General features: G+C 39.9%; 3 protein-coding genes across 12 annotated transcripts in view; 2 read left to right on the top strand and 1 right to left on the bottom strand.

Moving 5' to 3' along the window:
* The window catches only part of NCBP2 (nuclear cap binding protein subunit 2), a 33,689-nt gene extending 19,695 nt beyond the window's left edge, over positions 1-13,994 (top strand). For 3 of the 4 annotated variants that reach the window (XR_572774.2, XM_008708363.2, XM_008708364.2), the window contains exon 5: positions 11,276-11,853. Coding sequence is in view for 2 of the 4 variants with exons in the window: in XM_008708363.2 (XP_008706585.1) it covers positions 11,276-11,279 (4 nt within the window). In the remaining 2 variants the exon portion in view is untranslated. Of the gene's footprint in view, positions 1-11,275; positions 11,854-13,866 lie in introns of those variants that run through there. The other variant, XM_040621398.1, reaches the window with a different exon arrangement.
* SENP5 (SUMO specific peptidase 5) overlaps positions 1-27,299 on the bottom strand; it is a 56,923-nt gene that overhangs the window by 11,398 nt on the left and 18,226 nt on the right. For all 7 annotated transcript variants that reach the window (XR_005832200.1, XR_005832201.1, XM_008708355.2 and 4 more), the window contains exons 2-6: positions 17,189-18,729; positions 9,550-9,655; positions 9,270-9,408; positions 8,979-9,026; positions 6,083-6,160 (exon numbers count right to left, since the gene is read on the bottom strand). Coding sequence is in view for 5 of the 7 variants with exons in the window: in XM_008708355.2 (XP_008706577.1) it covers positions 6,083-6,160; positions 8,979-9,026; positions 9,270-9,408; positions 9,550-9,655; positions 17,189-18,698 (1,881 nt within the window). In the remaining 2 variants the exon portion in view is untranslated. The remainder of the gene's footprint in view (positions 1-6,082; positions 6,161-8,978; positions 9,027-9,269; positions 9,409-9,549; positions 9,656-17,188; positions 18,730-27,299) is intronic.
* On the top strand, positions 11,986-12,533 carry LOC103678924 (40S ribosomal protein S24-like). The gene is given in 3 exon segments (XM_040621400.1): positions 11,986-12,248; positions 12,250-12,270; positions 12,272-12,533. Coding segments are annotated over 3 exon segments (402 nt in total). The 3' UTR covers positions 12,390-12,533.

Below are 27,299 nucleotides of genomic sequence, written 5' to 3'. Positions count from 1 at the left end.
ATGAAAATGCAAAGAACCCAGAATTCCCAAAATATTCTGGAAAAAGGATAAAGCTGGCCAACTTAAACTGATTTCAAGACCTACTATAAAGATACAGTAATCAAGACAGTGTGGTATTAGCATTAAGAACAGAGATCAATGGAAGAGAATATAAAGTGCAGAAGTAGACCCATACATATGTGGTCAGCTGACTTTCTACCATGGTGCCAAAGCAATTAAACTAGGAAAGAGAAGTCTTTTCAATGCCAATGACACTGGAACAACTGGATATCCATATGGAGAAATCCTCAAAATTGAAGATCTTCATCAAAACATATGGTTAAAATAAGTAGAAAAGCCATAGACTGAGAGAAATCACAAAACCTAGACCTGACAAAGGATTTCTATCCCGAACAGTAATAAGCCTCTCTTTACTACGTATCTTTTCATTTATATCACCCACCCATTTTTCTATTTAGTTGGTGGCATCCTTGTCTTATCCATTTGTATAAGCCCTTCATATATTAAGAAAATTAGTTTGTGACATTAATGGCAGTTTTTCCCCCAGTTTGTCTTTGTACATTACTCCTGTTTTACATTTGGGGTTTTTTTTGAGGAAAAAAATGCTGGGGGGAGGGGTCCAGGGGGCAGGACGGGGCAGAGGGAAAGAATCTTAAGCAAGCTCCATGCCCAGCACAGAGCCTGACCTCAGGACTTGATCTCACAACCCTGAGATCATGACCTGAGCTGAAATCAAGAGTGGGGTGCTTAATCAACTGAGCCACCCAGGTGCCCCTAAACTGCTATTTTAAATAGTTATTTTTCCTGTTAGCGACTTAATCCATTTTTCTTTTATAAACTTTTAAGTTGGTCACAGAATAGACTTAGTTACCCTGACATTATTTTTAAAAAGTTCTTTTATGGATTTTCTTAGTACTTTTCTTAGTACTTCATTGTTTTATTTTTGTTGCATTCAAATCCTCGATCATTCTGTAATTTATCTTGATGTAATCTAATTTAGTGAGTACTTAATTCTTCCATTTTTCATTTTTTTCTTTAATGATAAAGGCATTTATGGCCATTAACTTTCTTCTCATACCAGTTTTCATTATGTTCCAGTGTGCTTGTAAGATGTATTCCCCCTTTCCATCCCTTTTTAGACAGTTGGCATATAATTTTTTATTTTTAGATTCAAGTGTTACATATCCAGTAATATGCATACCTGTAAAAATTTCAAATTAAGATTTTTTTGGGCCGCCTTTTATTTTTTTAATAATTTTTTATTATGTTATGTTAGTCACCATACAGTACATCCTTAGTTTTTGATGTAATGTTCCATGATTCATTATTTGCGTATAACACCCAGTGCTCCATGCAATACGTGCCCTCCTTATTACCCATCACCGGCCTATCCCAATCCCCCACTCCCCTCCCCTCTGAAGCCCTCAGTTTGGCCGCCTTTATTTTTGACTGAATTGTGATCGAAGAGTAACATAGGTAATAATTTTCTATGTGGCCAAATGCATTATCAATTTTTACAAAATCTAGTATATATCTACTTTACCAAATGTAGTACTGGTTGTATTATTTTTATTTATGATTTTATTTTATATCAACCTGATCTGTCCAACTATGAGAGGTCTCCTGCTATCACTGTTTTATCAAGGTCTCCTTCTGTAATTTTGTTATATTTCTATATTGAAATTTTATCACACAGCTTTTCACCTTAATATCTACCTCATCTGCTCCTAATACTGCCATTCCTTCTTGTTTACCACTCCTTTCTTTTGGTTTATGTTTGCCTCGTACCTCTTTAACTGCCACTTTATTTTCAACCTTTCTTGTTCATTTTGTGTTTATTTGTTATATGCAGCATATACAGGCATACCTCAGAGATACTGTGACTTCGGTTCCAGACCACTGAAATACAGTGAGTCAAATGAGTTTTTTGGCTTCCCAGTGCATATGAAGCCTATTTACAGAAACTGGAGTCTATTAAGTATGCAGCATTATATCTAAAAAAAAACAATATACATACCTTAATGTAAAAATACTGCTAAAAATGCCAACCATCATCAGTGCTAACTTGCTCTCAGCGAGCCGTAATCTTTTGCTGGGGAGGGTCTGGTCTTGCCTCAATGTTGATGGCTCCTGACTGATCAAGGTGGTAGCGTACTGAAGGTTGGGTGGCTGTGCCAATTTCTTAAAATCAGGTAACAATGAAGTTTACAGCATCGATAGAATCTTCCTTTCACAAACAATTCCTCTGTAGCATGTGATGCTACTTGATAGCATTTACCCACAGAACTTTCAGAACTGGAGTCAGTTCTCTCAAACCCTGCTGCTGCTTTATCAACTAAGTTTATGTCATATTGTAAATCCTTGTCATTTCAGCAATTTTCATAGCATCTTCACCAAAAGTAGATTCCATCTCAAGAAACCACTTTCTTTGCTCATTCATAAGAAGCAATTCCTCGGGACGCCTGGGTGGCTCAATGGTTAAGCATCTGTCTTTGGCTCAGGTCATGCTCCCAGGGTCCTGGGATCCAGCCCCGCATCAGGCTCCCTGCTCAGTGGGGAGTCTGCTTCTCCCTCTGCCCCTCCCCTCTGCTTGTGTGCACTCTCTTCTAATAAAATCTTTTAAAAAATTAAAACAAAAACAGCTCCCCATCTGTTCAAGTTTTATCATGAGATTGCAGCAATTTAGTCACATCTTCAGGCTCTTTTTTTTTTTTTTTAAGATTTTATTTATTTATCTGAGAGAATGCGTGCAAGTAGGGGGAGGGGCATGGGCAGAGTGTCTCAAGCAGACTCTGTGCTAAGCACAGAGCCAGATGTGGGGCTCAATCTCATGACCCTGAGATCATGCTTAACCGAGCCCACCACCCAGGTGCTCCATTCAGGCTCCACTTCTAACTCTAGTTCTCTTGCTATTTCCCCCACATCTGTGGTTAGTTCTTCCACTAACATCTTGAACCCCTCAAAGTCATCCATGAGAGTCATCCATGGAATAATCTTATTCCAAACTCCTGTTTATGTTTCTATTTTGACCTCTTCCCATGAATCACAAATGTTCTTAATGGCATCTAGAATGGTGAATCCTTTCCAGAATATTTTCAGTTTACTTTGCCCAGATCCATCTGAGGAATCTGTCTATGGCAGCTACAGCCTTATGAGATGTATTTCTTACATAATATGACTTGCAAGTTGAAATTACTCCTCGATCCATGGGCTGCAGAATGGAGTTTATGCAGGCATTAAAACCACAGTCTTGCTGGACAGCTCTATCAGAGCTCTTAGGTAATCAGGTGTGTTGCCAATGAGCAGTCTTATTTTGAAAGGAATCTTTCTGTGAAGTAGTTCTCTACAGTGAGCTTAAAATAGTCAGTGAGCCATGTTGTAAACAGATGTGCTGTCATCCAGGCTTTGCTGTTCCATTTATAGAGCAGAGGGGGAGTAGATTTAGTGTAATTCTTAAAGGCCCTTCGATTTTCAGGATGGTCAGTGAGCACTGGCTTCAACTTCAAGTCACCAGCTGCAATAACCCCCCCCCTAACAAGAAAGCCAGCCTGTCCTCTGAAGCCAAGTATTTTGACTTCTCTTCTTTAGCTATGAAGGTCCTAGATGGCATCTTCTGCCAATAGAAGGCTGTTTCATCTGCATTGAAAATCTGCTGCTTAGTGTGGCCACCGTCATGAATTATCTGAGCTAGATCTTCTGGAGAACTTGCTGCAGCTTCTCCATCAGCACCTGCTGCCTCCCCTTACACTTTTATGTTATGGAGATGACTTCTTTCCTTAAATCTCATGAACCCACCTCTGCTAGCTTCCAACTTTTCTTCTGCAGCTTCCTCACCTCTCTCAGCCTTCCTAGAATTGAAGAGAGTTAGGGTCTTGCACAAGATTAGGCTTTGGCTTAAAGGAGTGTTGTGTGTGGTTTGATCCTCTATCCAGACAACTAAAACTTTTGTTGTATCAGCAATAAGCCTGTTTTCACTTTGTTGTCATGCATGTGTTCACTGGAGTAGCAATTTTTATTTCCTTCGAGAACTTTTCTTCTGTGTTCACAACTTGGCTGTTTGGCACAAAAGGCCTAGATTTCAACCTGTCTTGGCTTTCAACATGCCTTCCTTACTAAGCTTAATCATTTGTAGCTTCTGATTTAAAGTGAGAGACACATGATTCTTCATTTCACGTGAACATTTAGAGGGTTAATTTCACTTGAACACACTGTGGTGTTACTGGCCTAACGTCAGTATTGCTGCATCTAGGGAATAGGGAGGCTCAAGGAGAGGGAGAGAGATGGGGGAACAGCCAGTGGGTGGGACAGTCAGAACACACATAACATTTATTAAGTTTGCCATCTTACATGGGTACAGTTCATGGCACCCAAGACAATTATAATAGGAACAAAGATCACAGATCATTATAAGAAATAAAAAAGTTTGAAATACTGCAAGAATTGCCAAAATGTGACATAAAGACACAATGTGAGCAAATGCTGTTGGAAACACGGTGCCAGCAGACTTAGCTGATGTGGCGCTGCCACAAACCGATTTGTAAAAAACGCAGTATCTGTGAAGCACAATAAAAGAAGTGTGCCTGATTGTGGCTATACCACTGGATGGGCTGCGGTGGTGTTTATACAGGAGAAATTAAGGATAACTGCTAGGGGACTGTTCAAATTAAAAATATATACCCATATGGTGGGATGCTATTTAACCAAGAAGAGTGATGTAGATGAGGAAAGATAATCATATACTGTACCTGGAAGTCATCTTTCACATTTCGTTCTCCTTCATCCCCATAACCAATCTATCACCCAAATCCTATTATTTTTACTTCCCAGATCATACTCATATTTACACGCATATCCCATCTGTCCTACCATTCTAATCCAAAGTACCATCAATGGTACTTGACAATGGCCTTCTGTTCTACCCACATCAGCTTTGCTCCCACACTCACCCATCTTCTTCAGTGCTGCTAGAGCAAAGACTACCCACTGGATGATGTCACCTAAAACCTTTCAATAGATTCCTGTACATTTAGGATAAAATTAAAAACCTAGACCTTAAGGTCCTACATCTCTGATCGGGCTACTTCACACTGCTCTCTTCTTTGCTCTCTGCGTTCCGACTACACCAGCTGCTTCACATGCTTCTACCATCGTAATAAGATGATTGTCACTGCGTGTTTACCATGCGCTTAATGGTTTACACAAATTATTTCATTTAATCCTCTCAACAAGGTAAATAGTCAGGATACTACCACTTGACAGATGAGGAAACTGAAGCTTGGAGGAATTCAACAATCTGCCCAAGGTCTTACAACTTGTTAAGTGGCTGGACTAGGATCTAAACCCAGCTCTGAGTCCTAAGTTCATTCTGTCTATTCCCCCAGATTTGCACTCTTTAACCATGTTTCATTTATCTTGGCGTAACTGATGATGTTTTGCACATATTACCAAAATAGCAATATTTAATCAGGTGTTTGTACTTAGCAAAAAACTACTTCCATTAATTAAGACTTCCTCTTAATTTCTGTAACCCATCCGGTATAAAAAAGTGAAATGCTACAGGATCTCTAGACCTATGACTGGAATTTGAACTCACTGGTAATCTTGTCAAAATATCAAAAATAGAATATAAACAGGCTTTAAAGTAGTATTTCTGGCATTAGTCAGTAGCTACAGAGAGAAATTAAAGTTGGGAGGAGCCCTAGGGATTACTCTATCATTCTGTTTTATAAATAGCATTCTAAAGCCCAGAAAAATGGTCTTGTCCAACCTGCACAGCAAGCTAATAGCAATGCTGGAACCGTGAACTTCCAGCCCAGTGCTTTCAGTTAGAGAATATTCCAATCAACTAGATACACTCAGAATTTTACTACTATCTTGTGTTTCAAACAATAAGATGTAAAAAACAAAAACAAAAACACACCCCAGAACTATTGTATTAAAAACAACTATCACATTAAAGAGGTTTTTTTTTTAAGAGTCTGCTTCTAATTAATATCAGATTGGCATTAAAGTTGTTATCCTCCTGCTCAAAGTGGCTTCTCTGTATTTCAAATTTAGAATCAAAAAGAAATAAAGGGAATACCTTTTTAGTCCATCTTTTTACTCCATTATATCCTTTGGTTACGAGCTGTCTGTGAAAAAAGCTGTTGAAGAAGTGAACCTAGAAGAGACATGGAATATAAGCACCCAGATTATATTAAACTGTGCCCGGATTTAACTTCAAAAGAAAATGGAAATTAAAAAACCCTTTTATGTAAGATAGACCAAAAGGTGAGGAAAAGTTTTTCTATAGAAAATACATTACATGATTCACAGAAGATTCTGTTCCAAATTTTCTTAGAACAACTATGTTCTATGGTCAGAACTGGAATGGGACAGTAATCACCTGAATCTAATCAAGCAGAGAAGCAACCTGACACATCTCTCCAAATCTTGTGATAAAACTGAAAGAGGTTAAGAAAGAATGAGATAACATTACACCTTGAACTCAAGGGATATGGATTACAAAACTAACCCCCTCTTAAGGATGTGGATTTGCAGACTTCTGCTGTCATAACAACTATAAAAAGGCCTTAACACGATCATTTCTAGCACTGAAAGAATTACCCTGGTCATATGAAACATCACATCCTGGCTTAGAATTTCTGACTTATAAATTAGGACCAGCTCATCTGAGATAATAGACATCTCGTGGTCTTAAAGTGTTCACTCAGTAACTCTGACTCATTTGAGATGAAAAACTTCCCCTAACTGAGGTTCTCAGGGTGTGGTCACCAGATCCACAGTATCGGCAACACCTGGGAACTTGCTAAAATGCAAATTTTCAGGCCCCACCCCAGACTAATGAAGAAACTGAGGGTGGAGCTCAGCAGTCTGGTAATGATAAACCTTCCAGAAGATCCTAATGCACATTTGTTTTTAGACCTCTGCAGCTTAAGATATCAATAAAAAGAGTTTGTAGTAGCTGTTTCTAGAGCAGTGATTCTCAAACTCCGTGTGCATCAGAATCCGGAGAGCTTGTTAAAACACAGATTACTGGGCCCCACCTCCAGTTTCTGATTCAGGAGGGGTGGGGTTAGAGTTCAAAATTTTGCATCTCTAGTAAATTCCTAGGTAATGCTGATGCTACTGGTCTGGGGACTACACTTTGAGAACCACTGCCTTAGATAAGTATCCTTTTAAATCCAATAATGGTTCAGAATTATATGTAGAAGTAATGAAGGTAAATTATATGCCTGAAATTAACACTTTTATGTTAAAAATCATCTATATATGTTTAGGTTTAAACCTGCTGGTGATAAGAGAACTTTACATAAAAGAATCCAACAGACTAGCCTCACAATTCCAATTTAAAATGGAAAACAGATTTGTGATTTTAAGTGGGAAGTTATATGACATTTTGTCTATATTCATACAGTGTTGGAATCTCAGATGCATTATATTTATGTCTTTAAACTATTAGATTTATAAAAGCTTATAAACTACTTGGAAAGGTTCTGTATGCTGAAATCAAAGGCTGCCCATCAGGCAATCTGAATACTCAGAAAAATTAACAAATTAAAAAAATAATTTTAATAGTAACTAAGCTCTTACAGGAATTTTAGAGTTTAAGGAGGGTTCGTATTTTGGTTTTTTGTTTTAATTTTTTATTGTTGTTTACAAATTTTTTTTAAAGATTTTATTTACTTATTTGACATGGGGGCGGAGGAGAGCAAGCATAAGCAGGGGGGGCAGCGGGCAGAGGGAGAAGCAGGCTCCCCACTGAGCAAGGAGCCCGATGTGGGGCTCGATCCCAGGATCCTGGGATCACAACCGGAGCCGAAGGCAGCAGCTGCTTAAATGACTGAGCCACCCAGGTGCCCCAGGTTTGTTTGTATTTGAACACAGTATCAAAAATTAATCCAAAAAAAGTGATAATGAATACTTTACTTCATCTTTAAAGAGAATAAAACTTTAAGTTAAATTTAAAAGCTTAAAGCAAATAATATATTCCTTTTGTGTATCTCCCCACTGTTAAAAAAAGAGACAACAAGCTCAAAATGGAGTCTAACTTAGTGTTGACTTAGGCTTAGCCCATGTCACCAAACCCAAAATACCTAACCTAATTGCAACTTCAGCTTCTCCCAGGACTGTAGTCTTAATAGAATTACTGGGTCAGCACTACTGAGGTAATCTGCCAGTTAGACCCCGTCTTCCCCTAGAGGAAGGTGACTTTGCTGCAATTAATCTCTTTGCTAGTAACTTCCTTGTCCTGCCCCCTTCTGCCTTGTAAGTCTTGCATTTTGTACAGTTCTTCAAAGCTCCATTTTACCTGTTAGTGAGATGCTGCCCAGTTCATGAATCATTTGAATAAAGCCAGTAAGATTTTTAAATATACTCAGTTGACATTTGTTTCTTAACACCATTTTTTTAAAAAGGCTCATTGGGGCGCCTGGCTGGCTCAGTCAGTGGAGCATGCAACTCTTGATGTTAGGGTCAGGAGTTCGATCCCTATGTTTGGCATAGAGATTACTTAAAAATAAAATCTTAAAAAAAAAAAAAAACTCTCCTGAAAAATCAACATACCCACTTTGAAACAAATATGCAGGAAAATGCTGGCATCTGACTTTCTTATACAGAAATATTTTATAAAATTTCTACCCAACCCTACCACCTGAATAAGACAAAATCGAACCCTTTTAAAAATCTAAGGAATATTAAGGATGCCTGGGTGGCTCAGTCGGTTAGGCATCTGCCTTTGGCTCAGGTCATGATCTGAGAATCCTGGGATGGAGCCCCGAATCGGGCTCCTTGCTCAGCAGGGAACCTGCTTCTCCCTCTGCCTGCCATTCCCTCTGCTTCTCTGACAAATAAATAAAAAATCTTAAAAAAAAAAAGAAAAATCTAAGGAATATCAAGTAATTACATAAGTTTAAAAAAACCTCATTTTAATAACACAGGGATTCTCTCTCCTAGAAGAAAAGTAACTTTTCACTTACTTTGTCTGGGACAGCATCCATTATCAGCTCACCATACATATTAATGACCTATAAAAAGTCAACATAAAACCAGCTTACTAACCCTATACAATTCATAACATCCCACACAGAATGAGTAACACTGACAATGTTAACATTTGGATACTGGGGTTGGTGAATGAGTCACTTCAGAAAGGGTAAAGAATCTCTGATTCCAAAAGATAACTGTGAGGCCAACTGAAAGGTTAATTATATTTTATGGTCCAACATCCTCTGCAACTTTTCCACACCAAAAACGTACAGTACACTAACCTGGTCATTCAGCCAGTTCTGACCGTCCAGAGTGGCCAGATCATCCATATCCAGCATGTGCTTATTGTAGAAGATGCGGAAGTTGCATTTTTGATGTCTGGCCCGATAGTTTGTTATTTCTCTATTGATAAATGGTTTTCTGAAAAAGAAAGATTTTGTAAGAAAAGAAACATGAGTTCCACTCAATTTATTGCTAAGTATCTTCTTTTTTAATTAAGAGAAAAGTCATATATGCCAACAATTTTATTTTCAAGGGCTTAACTTGGCATCATTGACTAACCTATTAGAAAAGTCTTCATTAAAGACGTCTTTTAATCTTCCAAGGACATCTTTTTCACTGAGTGGGACCAAACTGCCATACTTCTTCATAACCTCATCTAGGAATCCTTAAATAAAGGCAGAAAATTACAATGGAAAAAACATTTCCAGAAAATGAAAAAGTTATCCTTCCAATATTTAACCTATACAAAACACTTACCACACATTTCACCTATATTACTATATATTATACTATAAAGAAATATTTTAAAAGTTACATTTTGTGAAGGATAAAATCAAATAGACCAGGCCCTCACCATTCCAATCTAAAGAGAAATGCTGGCAGGTATCATTTCACATTGGCTTTTTAAGCTACTGATGCATTGTTAGAGAGGCAATAGCTACAGCTAAAATGAAAGACTAGCATCCTTCAATAGCTTAACCTTGAAGACGAATTCTGTCTCCTCAAGAGTGAAATCTAAAGGGTTTAATCACCTGGTTAAATGTGTATCACATTTGGTAGCTGAAGGACTTACCTTTTTAAAAATCACAATCACAATTTAATTGTTGGGATTACTGTCACTGTATTATTTGGTAAATGTGTGTAAATTTCACACTTCATAGCAAGCAACAAATTCTAAGGCATTTTTAATATCATACAATTTGGTGGAGTTATTATACTTCTGACACCGAATAACCCTGTAAGGTGAACTTAACTGGGTAACAGCTGGGGAGGCACATTTTAAGAGGGGAAACAAAGGGTGACCTCTTGGCCAGGATATGGGATAGTCTTCAGGTGGCTTCCAAGAGGATCCACTGAAGAAACATATCTAAAAAGGTCCTAGGAAATAAAACCAGGACATTATTTCTAAGAAAATGCAAAGAAGCCGAGGGAAGGGTAAGAGGCTCTCAAAAGTGCTGACGTGACTAGTGGTATTTACTCACTGATGCTGAATGAGGAGAGCAACAACCTAGTTGACCATCAGTCTGACAAGCCCACTGAATTAAGATGGGAAGAATGGATACTGTTAGCCACTTACTTCACCCAGCTCCCTTTTCCCTTTCTAACTTCGAGAATGGCTTCTGGTACACATTGATAAAAAATGGACAAAAAAGAGCACAACAAAGTAACTGTCCCAGGAATGGAATGGTATATTTTGTGGGTTTTTCTGAGGGAGGGGCAGACAAAGGTGTGAAAAACCTATCTTCCTTCTGTTAGTCTCCCACCAGAAGGCTCCCAATTTGAAAGGCTTAAGAGCAAAGATCAGGATATAGTAAACAGGAAAGACTTGCTTGTTTATGCCTGGTTCTGGTCTGGGCTTTAAGCATACAGAGATAGAAAGGGAATCCCTTGTTGCAGCTTGATAAGAGTAGGAAGTAAAGCTTTAGGGTTTCTAAACTAGGAATAGAGCACGTATTTGCCTATAAGTGTTACAAGATCCTGCAGTTATCTAAGAACAGCCTCGTGTCTACTGGCAAGAATGAACCCAAACAGAAGATAAGGAATCCCAACATTTGAGGAACAAATTTTATACAAAATAATGCACCTAATAACAAAAGATTAAACTTTAGGCCCAGCAGCCTTAATTTTCCTCTATCAAGGGGATATGGACCCCAATTACAAACTAGTATCACAGGAAAGAGGTGTCCTTGTTAACAATGTTACTATCTATGGATAGTAGTGTTTTGGGGATTTTAAGTTATTATATTTTTTCCCCTCTTACCTGTATTTTTGTTTTCACTTTCAGATGATAAACATGGATTTCTAATGCAGTAGAAAGGCCCTGCCTGCATCTTCAAGGAGAACCCTAGGAAAACCCTTCACTGAGATAAACACATCTCACTGGGACCAGAAGTAAAATGGCAGTCAAATAGCACTATCATAAAGCAAGCACAAATACATCTCATTTCATCCTTTTAACTACCCTGTGTTAGATAGCATCCCTACTTTACAAATGAAGATAGGAAACTTAGGGAGGTTAAGGAACTTTCCCAAGGACCCTTAACTAGCATATGGCAGAGCGAGGATTCTGACTGTGGTCATGTGGTTATATGACCACAGAAAGTGAACCATTAACTATTATGCTATGCTACATCCAAAGCAGGACACACCTATTATCTTTTCTCTACAAAAGCAGCTTGTTCTTCACCTCATCTTTCCCTTTTAACACCTACTGGCAAGAATCAGCCAGAAAACTTCTTAAAATGAGAATTAAATCCATTACTCTTTATCCACCTGCATTCACCAAATGAACCAGAAAGGAAAAATGCTCTGGAATACACAACTTCTCTTACTCCCAAAGTGCTAAAATTTCAATGTGACCAAGAAACAAAGGATAAATGTTAGGAAAAAATGAAACAACAAAAACTACAATTCAAATTTTGAGTCCACCCTGCAAGTACAAAAGGTAGTATATGGCTCTTTTCCTCACTGGCTGCTTGAAGCTTGGCCACCATCATGAATGACACAGTAACTCCCAGGACCAGGAAGTTCATGATCAACCTACTACATCAGCAGAAACAAATGGTCATTGATGTTCTTCACCCCAGAAAGGCAACAGTAGCTAAGACAGAAATTCGGCAAACACTAGCCAAAATGTACACGACCACACCAGATGTCAACTTTCTATTTGAATTTAGAACCCATTTTGGTGGTGGCAAGACAACTGGCTTTGGTAGAATTTATGATTCCTTGGATTATGCAAAGACAAATGAACCCAAACAGACTTGCAAGACATGGCCTTAGGAGAAGAAAAAACCTCAAGGAAACAGCAAAAGAAACACAAGAACAAAATGAAAAAAGTCAGGGGGGCAGCAAAAGTAAATGTTGGTGCTGGCAAAAAGGAGTGGATTCTGCAGTGACTCTATCTGTGGTGACTGTGCAGATTTGTCATGAGAGGATTAATAAACTAAGAACTTAAAAACAAAACAAAAAACCCCCACAAAAGGTAATATGAAAAACAAAACCTGAGGTGTTATTTCAGAAGTTAAATTGCTCATGTTAAACCAACTGTGTTGGACAGTTTTTTCTTGAGGCAACTGCCAGGTCACATCCCACCATGAATGTGGAATGGGGGTCACTGTGTTGGGCATACGAGAAATGTAACCACTTGGTTCTCCCAATAAAATACAATACCCATGTCAGAAAGGTCCCATCAGAAACATGGAAGGCATGGGGCACCTGACGGGCTCAGTTGGTAGAGCGTGCAACTTTTGATCTTGGGTTGTAGGTTTGAGCCCCACATTGGGTGTGGAGACCACTTAAAAACAGATTCTTAAATAAAGTAAAATAAGAAAGGCATGAAATATCTAAGACTAAACTTAAGGAATGTACAAACCTAAGTGAAAAGCACGAAATTCTAGTAAAGGACATAGGTCAATAAATGGAGTAATTCTTTGTTTTTAGACAGGAAAATTCAATATAATGAATGCAGTTTTCCCTAAATTAGTCCAAAAATTAATGCAATACCAATCAAAAGCCATTATTTTTATTTAACTGAAAAAAAGAAATCTTGGGACCAAAATGTGAGAAATTCCTAGAAATTTTTGAAAAGGATTAAAGAGGAGAGGTGAAAAAGGAGAGCAAGAGAGGAGAAGGAAGGCCTAGTACCATCAAATTATAAAACTGCTGTAATTAAAGCAGACTAGCGATAGCATAGAAATTCTAAGAGACTGGGGCACCTGGGGGGGCTCAGTCGTTAAGCGTCTGCCTTCAGCTCAGGTCATGATCCCAGCGTCCTGGGACTGAGCCCCGCATCGGGCTCCCAGCTCAGTGGAAAGCCTGCTTCTCACTCTCCCACTCCCCTTGCTTGTGTTCGCTCTCTCGCTGTGTCTCTGTCAAATAAATAAAATCTTAAAAAAATATATTCTGAGAGACTGGGAGCAATTCATAACCATGGGGAAAAGAAGAATTACTCAATAAACAGTATTAGAACTATTAACTAAATATTTTATTTACAGCTGGAATTCATTTTGATGTGAAGAATGAAGTAGGGATCCATCTTTTTTTCCAAATGGCAAAATGTAAAAATGACACATTAATAGTCTAGAAGAAAATAGGGTTGAACATTTTTATAACCTTGAAATGGCAACAAGCTTTAATTTTAAAATTAAATTAATTTTAAATTTTATGACTTGTTATATATACGTACAGGATTTTAACATTTATGGAGTCAGACTGGTATACTGCTTCTGAGTCTCCTATCATGATTTAACATGTATTGTCAATGTGAGATTATAAAATGGTCTCTTAGATTTAACAGTTTTATTGAGCTGTGATTCTCATCCACAAAAAAAAAAATCACTCCTAAAGTGTACAATTTTTTTTTTGTATATTCAGAGCTGTGCAACCATTACTACCACCTAATTCAAGAACATGTGCGGGCTGCTTGGGTGGCACAGCGGTTGAGCGCCTGCCTTCGGCTCAGGGCGTGATCCCAGCGTTATGAGATCGAGCCCCACATCAGGCTCCTCCACTATGAGCCTGCTTCTTCCTCTCCCACTCCCCCTGCCTGTGTTCCCTCTCTCGCTGGCTTGGCTATCTCTGTTAAATAAATAAATAAAATCTAAAAACAAAAAACAAAAACAAAAACAAAAAAAACCCACAACAACAACAAAAAAAAACAAACGAACAAAAAAAATCATTTGCATTACTGCACTAAGAAAATGTGTACTTGTTACCAGTCACTCCTCACTGCTCCCTCTCTCCAGCCCCTGGCAACTATTAACCTAGTTTCTGTATCTCTATATTTGTCTACTCTGGACATTTCAAATCAATAGAATTATATAGTATGTGGCCTTTTGTGCCTGGCTTTTTTCACTTAGCACATTTTCAAGGTTCATCCACACTGTGTACAAGGTTTGCGTGTCTGTATTTGTTTCTAATTAAATTTTTAATCCATCTGGAATATACTGACATAGGAATCTATTTCTTTTCCTTCCAAAACCAACTTCATTAAATATTTAATACAATGATGAAACAATGAGTAAACTGAAGTACAACTGGTTCATGATAAAAATATTAATCCCTGCAGTGAGCATAATGTGCAGTTATATTGGAGAAGAACCGGCATTCAGCGTACCACGGAACTTAGTATTAGTGAACGCTACAGAAGTCAGTTAAAGGAGCATCTACTACTGACTGTCCCACACTGATTCCTATTCTAAGTGCTCTATTAATCCTGATTACTCAGGTTCCTTTATTTGTTGAATTTGTCCTTTTCATTGCGCTGGCTTTCCTCAGATGTTTGGTGATTGATTGTGGGCTTCTCTCTATTTGGGTAATTTGCTGATGTGGGGGGGCTATGATGGGCAGTAGCTATTGCTCTGCCTTGAACTCTTCGTAGTGGGCATGGAACTGCTAAGCAAACCCCCAAAATGGTTCTTCTTTTCTCCTTTAACCTATTAAGATAATTACTTTACAGATCACCAAGTGTGCATTCTGTAAAAATTCCTACTTCCTCATACCACATATATTTACGCATATATGCCAGAGTCAAGATATCAGTTGCTTTTGGAAGTGCTACATCTCTAAGTTAACTGGTATCTGTGTGTAAATGCTCACATTTTCAGGTTTATGTACCATATCATGGTTCTGCTAACTTTATAGTGGAGAAATTTGTCTTTCCTTATTCTAGGATAGTATAAACATCAGAAATAGTTTTGTTTTGTTTTTAAAAGATTGCTAGGACTCTACTTTGTGTCTTTTTGTAGAGAAAAACTTTATATACATACTTAATGGTTAGGAAAACAAAGTGTTCAGAATTGTTTAAACTACCAACAAGTAATGCTCCTAACTCCCCAGTAAAAGCCCTTTATATTAGTTTGATAGGGGTGCCTGGGTAGCTCAGCTGGTTAGGCATCTGACTCTTGCTCGGGTTGTGGGATCAAGCCCCATGTTGGGCTCCATGCTCAACTGGGATTCTGGGTCCCCTCTCACTTTGCCCCTCTGCACATGTGTGCGTGCATGCACACTCTAAAATACATAAATCATTTTAAAAATTAAAAACAATATCTTTTCAGATATGAGGTATACAAATGCACGTGCACATATACATATACTTACCCCACACGTATGCATCTCTCAACAAAATGGCATCATTCTGTTTTGCAACTTGCTTTTTTCACTTTATATATATACCTTTCAGTTTCAAAATATAGATTTTTTTTAACAGCTTCATAGTATAATATTGCCTGGATGTGCCGTAACTTATATTTCCATAGAAAATTTTTTTAGTTGTCTCCAGTTTTTCTACCACCAGGACAATACTGTAAGTAATATCCCTGTACAAATATATTCATATCTGGGATAAACTCCAAGAATGCGGAATGGGTCAGACTGATACTGCCACACTGGCTTCCAAAAATGTTTACATCAGCTTACTCACGGGGCAGATTTTGACGAGAAGACTTTTTAACGTAGGACACAAAAACTTGAAGCCATAAAGACAGATAAGTTACACAATGAAGAATTGATAATTTCCTTTAAGCAAAATTACCACACACAAAGTCAGGGTACTTTTACCTTTGGGGAAGGAAAAACTTAAAACTCTTATGACATTTAATTTTTTTTTAAAGATCTTATTATTCATTTGACAGAAAGACCACAAGCAGGGGAAGCAGCAGGCAGAGGGAGAAGCAAATTCCCCACTGGGCAGGGAGCCCAATGCAGGGCTCGATCCCAGGATCCAGACAGAGATCATGACCTGAGCCAAAAGCTGAGCCACCCAGGCACCCCTCTTATAACATTTATAATTAAAATTTAACATTTTAGAATGATGCTAAGGTCCAGGAAGGTAGGAACCAGTGTTTCCCGCTCACTGCCACATTCTTAGAACTAGCACAGTGCCTGCCATACAGGAAATTCTCATATGCCAAATAAATAAAATAGAAATAACCCAATCCAATAGAAAAACAGGCAAAATTATATACAAACAAAAAATGGCCAAGTAACACAGAAAAAGATGTTCGAACTTTAAACTCAAAAATGCGAATCAAAACAAAACAAAACAAACAAAGACAAACAAAACGCAAATGAAAACAACTCTTGGGGCACCTGGGTGGCTCAGTCGGTTAAGCATCTGACTCTTGATTTCGGCGTGGGTCCTGATCTCAGTGTTGTGGGACTGAGCCCCACACCAGGCTCCACACTCAGTGAGGAATCCGCTTGACATGCTTGCTCTCCCTCTGCCCCACCCCCACCATGCACACAGGCACAACCTCTCTCAAATAAATAAATAAAATCTTAAAAATAACCCCAAACTCTCATGATCTAGAAGATTAGTAAAGTTTAACAAGTGTAAACTGGTTCAACTTTTTGGAAGGTAATTTCACAGTTCTCTTAAAATTTTAAGTGTGTTCTTTCACCATCAATTCCACCACCAAGAGTTAACTTACAGAAAAAATTGCTTATGTATATAGAATTAATTCCGTTGAACCATCATTTATAGATGGAAACTGGAAGCAACACAAATGTCTATCAACCAAGACTTAAATTATGGAACACTTAGGTCATACAGCAATATAGAAAGCTTCAGAGAGGAACATCTAAGTGCTTTCAGGGAAATCTGTGTGTGGAAGGAAAAAACAGGACTCTCCTAGAAAAGATAATGGACAGCAACTGTGGGCTGGAGGTTGGGGGAGAATAAAGGAAGAGTGCATACCAGAAAGGCAGATTGACAGCTGCTCATCATCCACTGGAGAGGCTTTCTGACTGTTCTTCCCACCTCCTGCTTGATTTTCTAGTTTGAGTCCACTGCATGTCAGGGGAGCCTCCAGTGGACTTTTACAGTAAGGGTGGTCCAGCAACTTAGAACTAAGAATGTTCTGCTTGAGAGATCCATCCTCATCCATCTGGCATGAGCTCTCATTCTGAACAGTCTTTTCAGACACAGGCCCATCTACACTACTCACAGATTGATCTGCCCCACACACTGACAGTTCTACTCTGTCATCACTGACAGCACTTGTCCGATTTTCCTGACCCAGAGTCATGACTTCTCTTTCGGTTTCCGAGATAAACATGTTACTAGAATGATGTTCTGGTAAGGGGATGTCGTGAATCAGCTCTGTACACTCCCACTTGGGAGAGGAACAGGGTGACTGGTCCCAGGTATATGTGGCACTGCCATTCTGTTGGTCAGGGAATGCTTCATCTAAACTAAGCTCCTTGTCCAAGAAAGGGCTTCCTTTAGTGTGGCCATCAGGCACATGAGAGTTCTTTCCTTTCACCACAGCACTGCTGTCCATATCTGGAAAGTACGGTTGATGCCGACAAGAAGGGTCTTTAGGTTCTGGGGAAAGGAATGGGCTGCAACTGCCACCCTCACCGTTTTCCCTAAGGGTCTCTTGATGGTCCCCAGTGACCTGCACCCAGCTTCGCTGGGCTTTTTTTAGCTTGCAAACTTTGCTTTTTGTTCTGAAGTGCTGGGATCTGAGAATCCTGTACCGAAATCTAATCATGGATAATTTCTCATACATCATAAAAGGAGATACTTTTATTCTTCTATGTTGGTTAAGTTGAAACTTTTTTGGAATCAGGGGTCCCCCATTCCTGTGGTGCTCCAGACCTTGGTAGCAGCCATAACAAAAGCGCTTTCTCTTATGGTTGCTCAAGGTGACCACAATTGTGCCACTCTCACCTGGACTTTGGCTCTCCCCATTGAACTTCATAGGAAAGTCAGAAGCTTGTGGCTCCGTCCTAGGTCTGTGACCATTGGCCTGACCTAAAATATTATTTGCTGGTAAGTCAGCAACTGCCTTCAAGACACTTTTCTCTCCACAGTATTCATGGTCAGAGTTCTTTGCTGAGGACAGCAGCCTCTCTGCTTGGAATCTTAGGAGGGTCCTTGAGGAGGAAATGAAGTGTTCAGAGTCTTTTCTTTTCACTTTAGAGGACAGAGTACTAACATTTTGAGCAGCCACACTGGACTTTGTCTTAGGAAAAAAAGGTGCATCCTGGATCCACGTTTTTCGGATTTGAAGGGCCTTCTTTCTGCATTGGAAATGCCTCAAATGCCTGCTCCATGTAATCGGCCTTCCCAATTTGCCTTTCAGAATGCATAAGTGTTGGGGAAAGCAGAACTTCTTAAAACCTCCAAACCCTGTATTCCATTTCTCAGAAAAGGCTAAATGGATTCCTTTCCTCCATAGAATTTTCTTCTGTTTTTTCATTTTTCTGATGCATAATGAGATCCTGATGAAGCTGAGAAAGAGAAGAGAAAGAAAAGTTACACTTCTACCCTAAAAAGTCATAAAGATATAATCACAACCATATAAGCTGCAAAATTCAAAGAAAAAGAAGAGCATACGAAATTCAATTTAGACTATAAGACACAAGGGTGCCTGAGTGGCTCAGTCCGTTAAGCGACTACCTTCAGCTGGGGTCATGATCCCTGGGATTGAGCCCCATGTCAGGCTCCCTGCTCAGTCTGGAGTCCGCCTCTACCCCCTGCCCCCCGCCCCACTTGCTCTCTCAAATAAATAAAATCTTTAAAAAAATTTTTTTTTTAAGATAACACTATCAGACACAATGAAATCCTTACCTGATTAAGGTTTTCCCCATAGTGAAAACTGGAAGACATGAATACTCTTCACATGACCCCATTTAGTACAGTTGCCTCTGACAGAAATAAATTTCAAGAATCATTTCCATCAGTTTCTGACAGACAGGGTAGGGAAGCAGAAGAGAATCTTTAAGTGTTGGCACTGCTTCTCATTAACTAAGTGACTAAGTCACCCAAATTCTGTGTTCTCATTTGTAAACTGAGGGATGGGGAAGGGGGGGGACCACATACCACTTAAGGCTGATTCCATATTGAAACACTTCATTCTACACATCAAATTTTAGAAAGGGCAGGTACTTTCTGCTGACATCCAGAGGCAGATATGCAATAAATGCATTCAAGAGCAGTATCTCAAGAGGGAGACCAGCCTCTTTTTTGTCAGTCAGTCAAAAACTTTGACTATGCAGGGACAAGAGTCTATCAGGCGCTTTCACGCAGTAGGGTTCTGGCTCTCAAGTGAATTTAAGTAAAAAAGCATGTGCGTGCACGAACACACACACGCACGCTCTGGTAACATACTTATTAGGAATGGTAGATGAAAATGACAGTCAAGGGATGCCTGGGTGGTTCAGTCAGTTAAGCGTCTGCCTTCAGCTCAGGATCCTGGGATCCTGGGATCGAGTCCCACAATGGGCTCCTTGCTCAGTGGGGAGTCTACTTCTCCCTCTGCCTGCCACTCCCCTTGGTTGTACTTGCTCGCTCTGACAAATAAATAAAATCTTAAAAAAAAAAAAAATGACAGCCAAAACCAAACAGGATTTCTCCTCAGATTTAATAAGATCTAGTATTACTGAAGGCTCTTCAGTGTAGAAAGAAAGGTGCCAGCCGCTAGAGATGGGATAGAAGAAATACTAGACTATGAATCAAAAAACCAGTAGTCTAATTTCAGCTTGCTAAAAACTTTTTAAAATATTTTATTTATTTATTTGTCAGAGAGAGAGCACACAAGCAGGGGGAGCGGGAGGCAGAGGGAGAAGCAGGCTCCCCGCTGAGCAGCGAGCCTGATGTGGGACTCAATCCCAGGACCCTGGGATCATGACGTGAGCCAAAGGCAGACGCTTAACCGAATGAGCCACCCAGGCGTCCCTAAGCTTGCTAATAACTTGTTAAGAAAAGTTGTATTACCTTTCTGTGTATCAGTTTTCTCTGGGGGGGAGGGGAGGACTGAGCACAGGTTTACCTCCGTTCCCTCTCTAAATCCCATTAAGATGACAGAAACGGGATTTTAAGAAAGGCAAAAATTCTCAAGGATAAAGAAAATTAAAAAGGGGACAAGAATAATACAATTTTTAAAGAAGAAAGCACACAACTGAGCGATCACAGACTCGGCAAGCCAAAAGAGTGAAAAACATAAGCCAGCAGTAGGGGAAGCCCAAAAGCAAGTCACAGGACCTCAGAAAGGCTCGGGAACTGGAAGCAACAATACTCATGAAGGGCAAGATAAAAAGGGAGTTCAAAAAAAGAGGACTGGTTTAAAGTCTGAGTAAGAAGCAGTTAGATTCCAAGATGCGCATCCTCCTTCCACTCGAGGTTTTACTTTCTGGGGAGGATGAACCAGGATAGTCAGGCACATCGTGCACAACTGAGGGTGGGGGTACAACAGCATATAGGACTTTATACAGTGAATTCCCTCCCCAGCCCCTTTCCACATTTGGCTCCCAGAAAAAAGGTTTATAGCCCCAAGGAGGAGATCAGCCCTGGGGGACAGATACTGATATTTGGGGATGCTTCAACTAAACAAGCTTGCACACCCTATAGTGTACCCCAAAGTTTAAGAAGCAGTGAGACCCCAAATCCCTCCCCCCAACTCCACATAGCAAGAAACTGCCCCTTCACTACCCAAGTCTGGAAGTTTATTCTTCAGAAAGAGTAAAACTGAAGCTCTGCAGCCAGGGGGATTCCAGGCATCATATGAAGATAGAATTATACACTGAATATATGAACCCCAACACTTTCCCCCTCATATCTCAGAACCCTGGTAGTTTGTCTTACCCATCCAAGTAGGAGATTAGAAGATTCTTCTCCAGAGAATCTGATCAGTCCACAAGACAATACATAAATACAGATATCCACCCAAAATGGCCCAGGATGGTGCAGAGTGCACCCCAAAGTTGACAAGTCCCACGACAGGCCCAGAATTTCCAAACAACCTTAGCGGTTATTCTTTAAAATAAGAGGATAAACAAGATTCACCAGATTTCTAAGGCTTGAAAAGTGGGCCAAAACAAACATCATATAAGTTCTTGCTTTTTTTTTTAGAGAAGTCAACTTGAAATAACTAAGGGGGGGGGAGAGTTATTGTTTAATCGGTACAGAGTTTCAGTTTAAGACAACAGAAAAGGTTCTGAAGATGGACTGTGGCCATGGCTGCACAACAATGTGAATGTATTTAATGCCACTGAACTGTATACCTAAAAGCGCCTGGGTGGCTCAGTTGTTAAGCTTCTGCCTTCAGCTCGGCTCATGATCTCAGGGTCCTGGGATCAAGTCCCGCACCGGGCTCCCTGCTCAGTGAGGAGCCTGCTTCTCCCTCTCCTGCTCCCCCTGTTTGTGTTCCCTCTCTCACTCTTTCTCTGTCAAATAAATAAATAAAATCTTAAAAAAATAAAAATAAAAATGATTAAAATGGTAAATGTTATGCTACAAATATTTTATCACTAAAAAAACAAGAGGCAAGAAAAAAACTAACACTATCTACAAAGGAAAAAAAAATACATCCACTGGGAGAGAAAGAAAAGAATAGGCTGTTATATTTTTTTAACGAACAATCAAAAACAATAAAGAGACCTTGGAAATTTAAAATAGCAGAATTAAAAAACTCAATAGAGAATAAAGGGCTCGGGCACCTGGGTGGCTCAGTTGATGAAGCATCCTTTTCAGCTCAGGTCATGATCTCAGAGTCGTGGGATCAAGCCCCGCTGTCAGGGTTTATCCCTCTCCCTCCGCTCCTCCTCCAGCTCGCTCGCTCTCTCTCTCTTGCTCTCTCAAATAAGTAAAAATTTTTTAAAGGAGGGGGAGGGTGCCTGGGTGACTGTCGGTTGGGCGACCAACTTGATTTTGGTTCAGGTCATGATCTCAGGGTGGTGAGATCAAGCCCTACATCAGGCTCCATGCTCAGTGCAGAGTCTGCTTGAGGGTCTTTCTCTTCCTCTCTGCTCCTGCCCACCCCCCTGCATGTGCTCTCTCTCTAAAAATAAATAATAAATCTTAAAAGAAAATAAAACAAAAAAAGCCTGATGGAAAAAAACGGGAAAAAGACATAAGGAGACAATTCACAAATAAAGATTTTTTTTTCAAAGATTTTATTTATTTGACAGAGAGAGAGACAGCCAGCAAGAGAGGGAACACAGGCAGGGGGAGTGGGAGAGGAAGGAGCAGGCTCCTAGCCGAGGAGCCCAATGTGGGGCTCGATCCCAGAACACTGGGATCACGCCCTGAGCCAAAGGCAGACACCCAACGACTGAGCCACCCAGGCGCCCCACACAAAGATTTTTATCTTTCAACTTCACTCAAAAAAATGGGCCAAGGGAGGGTTGGGGAGTTGCCCAAAATGGGTGGAGGAGGTCAAAAAGGTACAAACGTCTAGTTATAAAGTCAGTCAGTCTTGGGGCTATAATGCACAGCAGGGTGGCTACAGCTAATAATGTTGTACTGTGTGTCTGAACGTTGCTGAGAGAATAAATCTTAAAACTCATCACAAGAAAAAAAAACTTGGTTACCATGTGGTGGATGTTAACTAGACTTATTACAGTGATGATTCTGCAATGTATACAAATAGCAAATCATGTTTTACAACTGAAACAGATACAATGCTATACGTTAATTATACCTCAGTACTAACACTGGCAAAAACTATGACATCACATTCTGTTGGTGGGAGAAAAGAAACTTTCATACTTCGCTGATAGGAATACAAACTAATAAAATCCTTTTGGAAGGGAATTTGGTAATATCTAACAAAACCAGATACGCATTCACCTTTTAATCCAGCAACCCCACTTTTAGTAATTTATCCATAAGATACACCTCCAATAATAATGAAAATACATAATACAAGGTTATTCACCACATTGTAATTGCAAAATACTGAAAACCTAAAGGACAGTAGTTGAATAAAGTATGGTTCTTCCACACAATGAGTGAGGCTATAAAAGAATAAAGATAGGGGCATCTGGCTGGCTCAGTCGGTAGGGCATGCAACTCTTAATCTTGCGGTTGTGAGTTCAAGCCTCACATTGGGTTTAAAGATTACTCAAAAAAGTTTTTTTTAAAAAGAATAAAGAGAAACTCTATGAACTAATATGGAATGATTTCCAGGTTAGGTGAAAAAAGCAAAGTTCAAATCAGTATCGATAGTGTGCCACAGCCAACTGCAGGCTCAGGGAGTTCACGAAACCACCCTCAGGTCTGATCATGTGCCAGAAGGACTCACAGAACCCTCTGAAAGCTAGTATATTCACAGTTATGGCTTATGAAAGCTGAAGAATATGGATTAAAATCGGCCAAGTGGAGAAGCACACAGGGCAGAGTCAAGAGAAGTAACAAGTTGGAGCTTCCAGTCGTCCTCTTACCATGGAGCCGGGACAGCTTTACTCTCCTGACGGAAGCGTGTGGCAATACCGCCAGCCACGAAGGCTCACCTGAGCCTTGATAGCCAGAGTTTTTATTGGGGTTTTTAGGCATAAATGATTGCCCACATGACTGAGCTCAGTCTTTCAGCCCCTCTGGAGATCCACTGATGCCAAAGTCATTACCCTAAATCATACCGTTGGTCTTTCTGACACATTCAATCCCCATCCTAAATCACACTGTCTGTTAGACTGCTGGTGATCCAAGGCCCCCAGGCAAATACAGACATTTCTTATCAGGCATGACAGTCCAAGGGCTTAGAGATTACCTCCCAGAAGCCAAGGGTAAAGGATTTCTTTTGGGGCAAGTTTAAATTCTTTACCAAGCAGCCACCTTTCATAAAAGAAAAAATAAGAAAATCAACACGTCTCTGCCCTTCTGTGCCCCCCCCCCAAAAAGACAAAACAAAATACAAATACAAACACGAGGAAGATAAACCAGAAACTAATGAGAACAGTAACTTAAAGGGCATGGTAGATGTGAATGGGATGAAAAAAACGAGGAACAGGAAAATGGTAGAGGGAGGAGAGAATAGTGGCACTTCTCTAAATATGCCTGTTTGAAAAGTTCTGACTTTTACAACCATGTTAATGCTTCATATAATTAAAAATATATACAAATAATTAAAATTAAGATCAACCAGAATGCAAGAGGAATCCAAAATGAAATGCAAATAACAAATGAACCTAACTGTATGACAAATAGATAACCTAACTACAGTGAAAAAAATAGAGGAGGGAAAAATCAGCCAAATTTTAGAAGACATTTTGACTGTATAGGACTAGAATCAAAAGGACTGTGTACAAATACTGTCCTTTAGGGGTGCCTAGGTGGCTCAGTCGGTTAAGCGTCTGCCTTCCACTAGGGTCACGATCCCAGGACCCTGGGATTGAGCCCTGAGTCAGGCTCCCTGCTCAATGGGGAGTCTGCTTCTCCCTCTCCCGCTCCCTCTGCTTGTGCTCTGTCAAATAAATAAAATCTTTAAAAAAAATAAATATTTTTTAAAAAATAAAATAAATAAAAAATAAGAGAACAACTAGAATATAAAGAGAACTAGCCCTACAATACTGTTAAAAGGTAGGGGAGTTGCCGGGACTCTGAGTTGAAGGGACTAGCAAATGCCAATTTACAATCCCCCCTCCACCCTGATGGCTTGGATGGGGTCAGGGTCTGGGCATTCTAACTAGCTTACTGCCTCAGTGAGCCCCAGGCTCCTGGCCTACACCAGCCCAGCCATCCCACCAGAGTACCCTCTGTGCAGACAGTTCCAGAACACCCCAGCTTACACCCACTTCAGTTTCAGCTGTTCTACCAGAGCACCTTCTGTGCAGAAAGCACAGGGACTGTACTAGCCATGCCCACTTCAGTTTCAGCTGGCCTGCCTGGTACCCTCCGCACAAACAGCCCAGGACTCCCCTGGCCTACACCCACGTCAGCTTCAGCTGTCTTGCCAGGGGCCCCTCTGTGCAAAAAGCCTCAGGACCACCCCAGGCATGCCCACTTCAGCTCTGGCCATGCCACCAGGGCAGCGCCAGTACAGAGTGCACCACAACCCCCAGCCCCACCAACCACAGCTCTAGGCAGTCAGCAAGTCACCAGGCACACACAGTCTACACAGGGAACACCATATTCAAGACCATTCCTTCAAGTTTAGAAGTAGCTGTTCTGCCCAACTCAGAAGCAAACACAGAAAGTCAAGCAAAATGAGACGGAGGAATATGCTCCAAGCAAAAGAACGAGACAAAAGCTCAAAAAAAGAACTAAATGAAACAGAAATAAGCAATATGTCTGATAAAGAGTTGAAAGTAATTATCTTAAAGACGCTCAATGAACTGGAGAGAAGAGTGAAAGAACTCAGTGAAAACTTCCAACAAGGATATAGAAAATATAAAAAAGAACCAATCAAAGTTGAAGAATACAGTAAAACTGAAATGAAAACTATAGTAGAGGGAATCAACAGTAAATCAGTGGATGAGAAGAAATGATCAACAATCTGGAAGACAAGGTAATAGAAAGTACCCAAGCTGAAAAGGAAAAACGAAAAAAATTTTTAATGAGGTACATTAAGCAATCTCTTGGACAATATTAAGTGAACACTCACATTATAGGGGCCCCAGAATGAGAAGAGAGACAGAAGGGGGCAGAAAACTTATTTGAAGAAATAATACCTTAAAACTTTCCTAACTAGGGGAAGGAAACAGACACCCAGGTTTAGGAAAAATAGAGTTCCAAACAAGATGAAGCCAAGGAGGTCCACACCATAACACATAACCAAAATGTCAAAGTTTAAAGATAAAGAGAGAATTTTAAAAGCAAGAGAAAAGCAAAAAGTTACATACAAAGGAAACACTATGAGGTTATTGGCTGAGTTTTCAACAGAAACTTTGCAGGCCAGGGGTGCCTGGGTGGCTCAGTTGGTTAAGCATCTGCCTTCAGCTGAGGTCACAATCCCAGGGTCCCTGCTGAGCAGGGAGCCTGCTTCTCCCTCTCCCTGCCGCTCCCCCTGCTTGTGCTCTCTCTCTCTCTCTCTCTCTGTCAAATAAATAAAAAAATAAAACCTTAAAAAAAATAAAAAGATTTTATTTATTTATTTGACAGAGCAGAAGCAGGGGGAGCGGCAGGCAGAGGGAGAAGGAGAAGCAGACTCCCCACTGAGTAGAAAGCCTGACATGGGGCTTGATCCCAGGACCCTGGGATCATCACCTGAGGAAGGCAGACACAGCCAACTGAGCCACCCAGGTGCCCCCCCAAAATAACATCTTTAAAAAAAGAAAAAAAAAAAAAAAAAACTTTGCAGGCCAGCGTGTAGAAAGGAAAAAACCTAGATCCAAGAATTTATTTGGCAAGATGATCATTCAGAATTAAGAAAGTTTCTGAAACAAAAGTTAAAGGAGTTCATCACCACTAAACTGGCCTTACAAGAAATGTTAGACACTTCTTTAAGTGGAAAAGAAAAGGCAATAATTAGATGTAAGAAAATAATGAATTAAAAGATGTAAAATATGAAAACATGTGCATAAGATGTGAAGGGGGAATAAAACAAGTTCTTTTAGAATGTGTCTGAACTTAAATGACCCTCAACTTAATACATGTTCACTGCTATATACTTAGGATATACTTATATATGAATCTCATGATACATACCCAAAACCTATAACAGATACACAAAAAAATAAAGAGAAGGAAAGCCAAATAGAACACTACAGGGGCGCCTGGGTGGCACAGCGGTTAAGCGTCTGCCTTCGGCTCAGGGCGTGATCCCGGCGTTCTGGGATCGAGCCCCACATCAGGCTCCTCCGCTAGGAGCCTGCTTCTTCCTCTCCCACTCCCCCTGCTTGTGTTCCCTCTCCCGCTGGCTGTCTCTGTCAAATAAATAAAAAAAAAAAAAAAAAAAAAAAAGAACACTACAGAAGTCACCAATCACAAAGAGAGCAAGAGAAGAAACAGAACTACAAAAATCAGAGAACAATTTAAAAAATGGCAATAAATACATATTTACCAATAATTATTTTAAATGTAAATGGTCTAAATGCTCCAAACAAGACACAAGATGGCAGAAAACAAACAAACAAACAAACAA

Source organism: Ursus maritimus, unplaced genomic scaffold (assembly GCF_017311325.1).
Source record: "Ursus maritimus isolate PB19 unplaced genomic scaffold, ASM1731132v1 scaffold_4, whole genome shotgun sequence".
NCBI classification, from domain to species: Eukaryota; Metazoa; Chordata; class Mammalia; order Carnivora; family Ursidae; genus Ursus; species Ursus maritimus.
The sequence above is the reverse complement of the archived record's forward strand: the minus strand, read 5'-3'. Positions and strand labels throughout refer to the sequence as shown.